The sequence below is a fragment of the Otolemur garnettii genome, unplaced genomic scaffold, assembly GCF_000181295.1.
Source record: "Otolemur garnettii isolate 467f Iridium unplaced genomic scaffold, OtoGar3 scaffold00066, whole genome shotgun sequence".
Taxonomy (NCBI): domain Eukaryota; kingdom Metazoa; phylum Chordata; class Mammalia; order Primates; family Galagidae; genus Otolemur; species Otolemur garnettii.
Genome location: NW_003852461.1, coordinates 1,899,232 through 1,908,468, shown reverse-complemented (window position 1 = coordinate 1,908,468; position 9,237 = coordinate 1,899,232). Strand labels below are relative to the sequence as shown.

General features: G+C 53.6%; 1 protein-coding gene across 1 annotated transcript in view; it reads right to left on the bottom strand.

Moving 5' to 3' along the window:
• Nucleotides 1-9,237, bottom strand: part of LEXM (lymphocyte expansion molecule) — a 26,112-nt gene that overhangs the window by 11,549 nt on the left and 5,326 nt on the right. Inside the window, exons 5-9 of the mRNA XM_012807179.1 lie at nucleotides 8,198-8,335; nucleotides 7,908-8,051; nucleotides 5,870-6,031; nucleotides 4,639-4,761; nucleotides 1,939-2,072 (exon numbers count right to left, since the gene is read on the bottom strand). Of these exons, the coding sequence (XP_012662633.1) occupies nucleotides 1,939-2,072; nucleotides 4,639-4,761; nucleotides 5,870-6,031; nucleotides 7,908-8,051; nucleotides 8,198-8,335 (701 nt within the window). The remainder of the gene's footprint in view (nucleotides 1-1,938; nucleotides 2,073-4,638; nucleotides 4,762-5,869; nucleotides 6,032-7,907; nucleotides 8,052-8,197; nucleotides 8,336-9,237) is intronic.

Sequence of the window (9,237 nt, the reverse complement as noted above, 5' to 3'; positions counted from 1 at the left end):
AAAAAAAAAAAAAAAAAAAAGGAAAGGGAAAGAAAAGGGGACGGGGAAGGGAGGGGACGGGGACGGGGAAGGGGAGAGATTTCCAGGCATGCAGTCTATCAAAAATATTGCCTCTCATGCCCTTTCTCAGGAATACCCCCCAAACCAGAGAATAAACCAAGAAGAAGAAACACAAAGGACTACATTTGGGGCCAGGCCTGGTGGCTCACACCCGTAATCCCAGCACCTTAGGAAGCAAAGACAGGAGAATTGCCTGGGGACAGGAGTTCAAGACTAGCCTCAGCAACACAGCAACACCTTATCTCCACAAAAAATGTAAAACTTATGGCACATAACCCCTAGCACAGCGGTTACAGCGCCACCCACACACACACCGAAGGTGGTGAGTTCGAGCCCAGCCCAGGCCTGCTAAACAATTACAACTGTAACAAAAAATAGCAGGTGTTGTGGTGGGTGCCTGTAGCCCAGCTATTTGGGAGGCTGAGGCAGGAGAATTGCTTAAGCCCAAGAATTTGAGGTTGCTATGAGCTATGACACCACAGCACTCTACCCAGGGGACAAAAAAAAAGTAAAACTTAGACCAGATGCATTGGCTCACACCCGTAATCCTCGAAAGACAGAGGCAGGTGGATTGCCTGAGCTAAAGAGTTTGAAACAAGCCTGACCAAGAGCAAGACCTCATCTCTAAAACTAGCCAGGCGTTGTGGCAGGCGCCTATAGTTCCAGTCACTTGGGAGGCAGAGACAAGAGAACCGCTTGAGCCCAGGAGTTTGAGGTTGCTGGAAGCTGTGACACCATGGCACTCTACAAGGACAACAAAGTGAGATTCTGTCTCAAAAACAAAGTAAAACTTAGCCAGGTGTGGTGGTGGGCACCTATAGTCCCAGCTACTTGGGAAGCTAAAGTATCATCTGAGACCAGAAGTGCCACTACACTCCAGCCTGGGCAACAGAATGAGATGTTTTTAATTACGTTTCAAAGCTGGTTTTCCTACAGCAATCTGGTCCCCAGAAGCTGGTCCTCATGTTCTCACCATAATTTCCAAAACCAAAATGCTGAATTCTAAAGGGCGTGTTTATTCACATTTTAACATCTCTGAAATTGAAACGATATCGCAACTGATGGCCTCCTAGATCAATAAAATATGGCAGTAGCTTGCATTTGCGAGCTGTTTTATAGTTTGCCACAGTATTCCACGCATCTTCTCTTTCTTGGGCTTCAAGACAACTTTCTTTTTTTTTTTTTTTTTTTGAGACAGAGCCTCAAGCTGTCCCCCTGGGCAGAGTGCCGTGGCATTACAGCTCACAGCAACCTCCAACTCCTGGGCTCAAGCGAGTCTCCTGCCTCCGCCTCCCAAGTAGCTGGGACCACAGGCGCCCGCCACAACGCCCGGCTATTTTTTGGTTGTAGCCGTCATTGTTGTTTGGTGGGTCCGGGCTGGGGATTCGAACCCGCCACCTTAGGTGTACGTGGCTGGCGCCTTAGCCGGTTGAGCTATAGGCGCCGAGCCCAAGACAACTTTCTGAAATGAGTTTACCAACCTCATTATGAACATTAAGAAATGAGCTTTCATGTGGTAAAGCTACTCAGGCCAGAGCCCAGACCATGTGTGTTATGGGTGGAGGTCTGAGTGTTGATTGACCTTTTCCTTACCAAGAGTTTTCAATGGATCATTTCATTTGGGTCTTCTCAGATAGCTGCTCTTTTGACAGCTGAAGAAAATGAGGCTCAGAGAGGTTAAGCAACATGCCCCACCTCACACAGCCAGGAAGTGGAGCCCTCAAATGAGCCAGGATCTAAACTTGAATGTCTCTCTGCTGCCTCATTGTTTGGCTGGCACTAGGGGCAGCAGCTGTGTTCCTATGGGAACCAGGCACGAGAACTCTCAGCCTACCCAGAGTCAGGCCTTCCCTGCCCTCGCCCCTCAGCTGCACTCACTGCAGGATCACGTCCCGCGTCGGGTCCGAGAGGTAGCGTTTGGATTCACCCAGGTACAGGGACCGATAGCGCTGGCGCCTGTCCTTTGTCTCCATCAGCCAGGTGTTAAGGTAGCGGCCCACCCCTACTGGGTTCTGCACCAGGGAGAGGATGGCAGGACATTAGCAAACCTGGCCTGGAGACTTGACTTTGGCCCCCTCCTTCCCTCTACCAGGGTGTCCAACCTTTCTTCTTTTCTGCTACACATTGGAAGAAGAGTTGTCTTGGGCCACACATTAAATACACAGACACTAACAACCGCTGATGAGCAAAAATAGAAAAGATCTACATATACTTTTTCATGATATCTGACACCATAGGTAAACAGTGGGCCGCAGGCTGGACACCCCTGCACCTAGGCTCATTTCTCCTCCATCAGGTAGGGGCTGAATTGTGTCCCCCAAAAGATATGTTCAAGTACCTAAAATTACGATCATATTTGGAAATGTGGTTTTTTGCAGGTGTGATTAGTTAAGGATGAAGTCAACCTTGCAGGAATAAGCTGGGTCCTTAACCAAATGAGCCTGGCGTCCTAAACAGAGGCCACATCACAGCAGCAGAGGCTGGAGTGACGCACCTACAGGTCAAGGGAGGTCAGGATCACTGGCCACCACTGGAAACTGCAAAGAGGAAAGGAAGGGTCTTCCCCAACAGGTTTCAGAGGCAGTGTGGTCCTGGAGACACCTAGATTTTAGACTTCTAGCCTCCAGAACAGTAAGAGAATACATTTCTGGGTGGCGCCTGGGGCTCAGTGGGTAGGGAGCCAGCCCCTTATACTGACAGTGGTGGATTTGAACCTGGCCCTGACCAAACTGCAACAAAAAAATAGCCGGGTATTAGGCGGTACCTGTGGCTCAAAGGAGTAGGGCACCAGCCCCATATGCCGGAGGTGGCAGGTTCAAACCCAGCTCCGGCCAAAAAAAAAAAAAAGAGAGAGAGAGAAAAGAAAAAGAAAAAATAGCCGGGTATTGTGGTGGGCGCCTGTAGTCCCAGCTACTCGGGAGGCTGAGGCAAGAGAATTGCCTAAGCCCAGGAGTTGCAGGTTGCTGTGAGCTGTGACGCCACGGCATTCTACCAAGAGCTACAAAGTGAGACTCTGTCTCTAAAAAAAAACAAGAGAGAGAAGGGGAGAGAGAGAGAGAGAATGTATTTCTATTGTTGTAAGCCACCTAGTTTGTGGTCTTTGTTATGGCAGCCCCCGGAAATAAACACACCATCCCACGCAGGTATCTGGGTTTGGGATAATACAAGAGGTGCCAACAGAGAGACTCAGAAAGAAGATGCAATCTGCCCTAGCTGACACAGAGAGAGAGGAAGAAAGGCAGGAAGGGAACCCAGCTATCTGCAGAGAGAGGAATGGTGCCAAGTGGCGGGCTGGGGAGATGATGTTAGCACCTGAAGACTAACCCCATGTGAAGCAGAACTTGCCTCCCACAAAGGAGAGTCTGTTCCCCTGGGAAGCAGATTCCCAGGCTGGAGGGTGTGTGCAGGGGGCTTCCTGGCCTGGGAGAACCCCGCCGCATGTCGGCCCATCCCATGGTGGGGTGGCCCATGTTGGGGTGGCCAGCCTATAGTTGCAGCATGGTCACTCGGCTCTAGCCTGAACATTTCACTTGGGATCCCCGAGTGAAGACCATCTCCCCTAGGGGGCTGGGCACACTGAGTGGGGGGCTGGGCACACTGAGGCCCCTGCCATCACTTGGGGAGCCAAGAACGTGGGGAGGCTGGCACAGTCCCCTGGGAGGAGGAAGAGCTCAGGTGTGGGGGTGCAGGATGGGCAGAGGGAACCAGCAGGACAGGTAGATTACAAGCGAGAGGCTCCTGGGGAAACCAGGAGAGACCTCAAAACCAGGCAAAACGGACCTGTGCTTCTGGGCCTCAGGCCAGAGGCTACTGATGGGAGACCCTGAGTGCAGGAAACAAAAGCTCTTGAACGCACAAGGAGGTGATTACACAGCTGAGGCCGTTTTGCAACAATTTATGGAGCTATGCGTTTAGGATTCAGGTAATGTTCTGTATGATTATTAGACCCTAATAAAAGGTGCACTTGTAAACAGCAAGGGAGGAGTAAGGAACGGAGTGAGGTCAATACCCAGGGCCCATGGGTCAATGCAGGAGGCATACACTCAAACCCAGGAGCCTCGCTGTTATACAGAACACCAAAAAAATAAAGGGCGTATCTCCCATGCAGGGATGGCTGCTTTTGAGAAGGGGGAAGAGAGCTGGAGAGGGAAGGGGCCAGAAGGGGCCTTGTTCAGCCAGGGATGAGAAATGAGGCCCCAAGGCTAACACAGGAGGGAATGGAGGGATGTCTCTTAGCTCACTGCTTCTCAAAGTGTGGTCCCGGGAACTTGTTAGAAATGCAGATTCTCAGGTTCCACCCCAGGCCTACTGTATCAGAAGCTGGGGGGGGGGAGGCAGGGATCTGCATTTTAACAGCCCTGCAGTGACGCTAACACCTGCTCACTTGAGTTTGAGAACCAAGGCCTTTGAAAACTGAGACAACAGAAATGGGTGTCAGGTCTTTTTTGAGGGGAAAAGGAGGCATAGCCTCCTGCTCAGACAGAGCATCTGTTCCCAGGGACAAGGAGGGCTTGGGGCTGCCTGTAGAGGCAGCAGAGTGTCCCCTGCCCAGGTATCCTGCATTTCAGACCCACTCACCCAGCTTCCCATAACAGTGTGGCCGGTCTGTGGGCTGGACCGCTTGGAGGACAGCAGGAATGGTGGTTGGTTGGTGTGTTTCGGTTTCTCTGGTGGAAGCCAGTTGCCAGGGCCAGCTGTGGCCTAAGGGTGAGGAATGAAGGCTGGAAGCTAGAGAGTCCCTGGCAGTGGATGGCCTGAGGCCAGGGCAAGTGAGGGCTCCTGGCAGCTGACCTCACCTACCCAGCAACCCTGGGCCTTGAGCCAAGGATGATGGGAGCTGCCTGACTACCTCCCAGTAAAGGAGATGTGCGTGCCCCCTGCCCGACTCCAGCTGCCACCCCTCAGACTGACACCTCTTTCAGGTTCCTCACAGGGTTAGGAACTCTAAGTACACGACCTCACCTAATTCTCACAAGCACCTCACTGTCCTCACAGCACAGGGCTGTACACCAAGGCCCGGGGAGTGATAGGGTCTCACTCAAGCGCCCTCACGGCGGGGCCTAGAGAGAGTCCAGATCCCAGTCTAGGGAGTGGAACCCACACAGGCCTTGCAGCCAGAGGAGCTAGGTTTCAATCCCAGCCCCTTCTCCCCCTTTCTGGCTTGGTGAGGCAAAATCTTCCCAAATCCTGGGCTCAGTTTTGTGAAATGCAAATGATAATCCCTCCCTAAGGGGGCTGCACTCAGAAAATGTTGGTGCCCTTTTTTCTTTCCTGATCCCCCTCCCTCCCATGCCCTTAGGGACAGGCTTTGCTTGGAGGCCTGACTAAAGTCCAGGGCCTTCTCAGAACACTGGCTGTTCCCTCTGCCCCACCCCCAACCCCCACGTCTACCATCTGCCCAGACACCAAGGTTGAGCTCTCTGCTCCCTTGGATGGAGGAAGCAGGCAGTACCCCCCCCCCCGAAGGGTAGAGACCTGGTCCATCCTCTGCCCAGTGTCCCCTTGCCCTTTCCCCCAGCACCCTGAGGGCCAGTATGGAGACGGACAGCGGCTGGACACGTCCCGGGAGAGGCTCTAAGTCTATAACCTCTCCTAATTCTCACAGCCATCTCACTGTCCTCACAGCACAGGGGTATATGCCAAGGCCTGAGCAGTGGGGTCTCACCCAAAGTGACTGGTAAGTGCAAGGCCAGGACAGAAACCAGGTCAGTCAGATCCCTAAGACTGAGCTTTTCAAAATAGCCATTGCCCACCCCCCCACCCCCTGCCCAGCAGGACAGAGGAAAGACAGCCTTGGGGGCACACTGACCAGTGTTCGGGGGCATTGGCTGAGGGTAGACCAGTAAATCCTCTCTGTAGGGGTCTTTGGGTTTCGGGGAACTTTTGAAAAAACCCCACGCTTCTTATTGTAACGTGAGTTAAGTTCATCTGTGAAGCTCTTGAAATTCATCAGTTCCCTGGGCTTTTTTTTCTGAGAAATGGAAAGAAAGAGATCTGTTATGCCAGCACAATCAAGAGCCCCCTTTATCCACCCTCACCCACACCAGTGAGAAGCAAATGCCAGGAGGAGGTGTCACCCACCACCCTGCTGGGCGGGTGTCCCAGGCAGACCCTACCGGGGGCCTGACCCAGACAATGGGAGCAGACAGCCTCCCCCAGCAGCAAGCACCGGCCATGTGCCACCCCTGCACCCAGCTTGTCCTCATCAGTTCCTTCTTTGTTTCAGTCACTTGTGGGACACTTATCAAGTCAGGGTTGTTCTAAGCAGGAGCAATAATTCAATTCTTTTTTTTTTTGATACAGAGCCTCAAGCTGTCACCCTGGGTTGGGTTGCGTTGGCTTCTAGCTCACAGCCACCTCCAACTCCTGGGCTCAAGCGAATCTCCTGCCTCAGCCTCCCAAATAGCTGGGACCACACGCGCCTGCCACAATGCCCAGCTATTTTTTGGTTGCAGCCATCATTGTTGTTTGGCGGGCCCGGGCTGGATTTGAACCCACCACCTTAGGTGTATGTGGCTGGCGCCTTAGCCACTTGAGCCACAGGCGCCGAGCCAATAATTCAAACATTTACAAACCAGCAAGTGTGACTGAAGAAGGGGATGGGGAGAGGGGGCAGGGAAACCATTCTGTGTGATGCTGAAGCAGTGGGTGTGTGTCACACACACGTGCAGAACGCACCACCCAGAGCGACCCCGAGTTAAACTGTGGACTTTGATTGATCATGGCATGTCCATGTAGGTTCATTAACTAGAACAAACCTCTCAGTCTGATGGGGGGACACTGAGAGAGGAGGAGGCTGAGTGTGGTGGGGGAGGTGAGAACCCTCTGTGTTTTCCACTCAGTTTTCTTGTGAACCTGAAACTGCTCTTTTAAAAACCCTGTGAAAACAAACACAAAGACAGTCTGCAGAGCACCTGCAGAGGGGCCCGAGGTTCCTGCTGTTCTGGGCAGGATCTGAGGAGGTCTAGGCGGTGCTGGGGGGCAGCCAGGCGCAGGGCTCAGTTTAGCGGCTGATCTACCAACAGCTCCCAAAGTCTTTCCACGCTGACCACCTCCCTCCTAGGCCTCCTGCTGCCTAGGCCACGTCCTCAGCACCTGCTGAGGCTCTGTCTTGGATTTTTTTTCTTTTTATTACTCGCTGGTGATTGTGGTTTTTTGTTGTTGTTTTCCCATTAGAATATAAGTTCCACAGAGGATTTTCCCTTCACCTAGACGACTCCCTGGCCTAAGTGTACACCCTGAGAGAACGCACAGTGTAGATAAATAAGTAGGTAATTAGACTGTTAAGACTCGATTCCAGTTGCTATAGCAAGAAGAAACTAAGCCCAGAGTGCTATGAAAGCACACAGCAGGTACTTGGGGGGGGGGGAGCAGAAAATGAGGCATCAAGCCAAAAGTCTACCTCGGTTTCCCCTCCTGGCCCTCCAGTTCTCTGCCTCATTAACAGAGACCCGGTTGGCTGAGCCGGGTCTACGATGCCCAGGAAGTGTTTCCCAAAGAGCGGAACACCTGACCCTGTGCTCTCGAGTCCCTGCAGGCCTTGTGGCTCGTGTCCTGCCAGCCCTGACGCTGTGGGCCACTCACACCTCTTGTGTAGTTCAGAGGAGAGGGAACTGACTGTGAAGTCAAATGGGTCTTCTGGGGTTCAAATCCTGTCTCTGCCCCTTACCAGCTGGGTGGCCGGCCTCAGTGCCTCACAGGGAGCGGCACCCTGCCCTCACTGTGAGGGTGAAGTGAGTGGCATGTGGGAAGGGCCCCGTGTGGCTCAGAGGATGGTGTCCCTGGTGTTAACTTGTGAGGCCCGTCATCCCACTGGGAAATGACCCCCCAACCTAGGAGGTACACACCTGCATGGAGTAATGTCCATAAGGCAGGGGCTTGCCTCGGTCACCGGAGAAAGTATCATAGGGACCACGGGTGCCCATGGATCGTGCCAGGTATGTCTCGATGCCACTTTTGAAGAAATAGGTGCCGGGTCCCAGGCCACTCCCCTGTAGCACAGCAGAGGCGATGAGGCCTGCAGGACAGCTCCTGACACAGGCTCATTGCCCAGTCGGGTCTTGCTGTCCCTGTCTGCCCCCAGGAGTCCCCCTCAGGACGGGGAGGCAGGCAAGACCTGGCCATGTGAAGGGGATACCTCACGAGTCACGGAGATTGGCTTGTTGGTCATCCTGCACATGAGGCCCTCGGAATGGGACCGGTTCCAGGCATTCTCCTCCAGCTTCGTGTAGGGGTTGCCCTTCTCCCCGTAATTCCCAGGGCCGGGATAGTAGTTCTATGGGGCAGGGGAGGGAACATAAGAACCATCAGTCCCCCTCTTCATGCTGAGGCACCTGAGGGAAAGACCCCTGGGACCACCATCCCTTGGAAAGTGGATTAGCAGGGTGCCCACATGTCACCCACCCCCAGCACCCAGCTTCACCCCCAAGTCCAGGCTCTCCACTACAGCCACTGGCCTGTCCAAGTTAGGACTTGCTGCTTCCTCCCCACACCCACACTTCAGCCCACATGGGCCCCTCACTGCTCCGCAAGTGTGTGCCACTCCTCCCAGCCTCCCGGCCCTCACTTGCTGTAACCACCACCTGAATGCCCCTCTGCCCGCTTGACCTTGGAAAAGCCTAGGAATCCTGCAAAGCTCAAACATCCTCTTTTCCTGGGAATGAAGCCTCCCTTGCCCTATCACCTTGACACATCCAGCCTTTATGCCCCACAGCATAGCCCTGAGGGACGTGACTAGCTTCCTCACTGTGCTGTGAGCAGCTGTGACGGGAAGGGGTCCTGGGTTCAGATCTCGCCTATGCGGCTCCCTACTGAATGGCCTCGGCCTTCCGAGCTCCGTGGTCCATATTACTAACATGGGACATTGATTATTTCCTTCAGGGCAATCACAAGGAAGCTAGATACGTGTGTAAAATCCCCAGCACAGCGCCCAGCACATAGTGGGCCCCCATATACAGTAAGTCGGGGTGGGGTGCCTGTCTTAGAGGGTAGGAGAAGTAGAGGTTAAAACTGTGGCTGGGGGCAGCACCTGTGGCTCAGTGAGTAGGGCGCTGGCCCCATATGCCGAGGGTGGCGGGTTCAAACCTAGCCCCGGGCCAAACTGCAACAAAAAAATAGCCGAGGCTCGGCGCCTATAGCTCAACCGGCTAAGGCGCCAGCCACGTACACCTAAGGTGG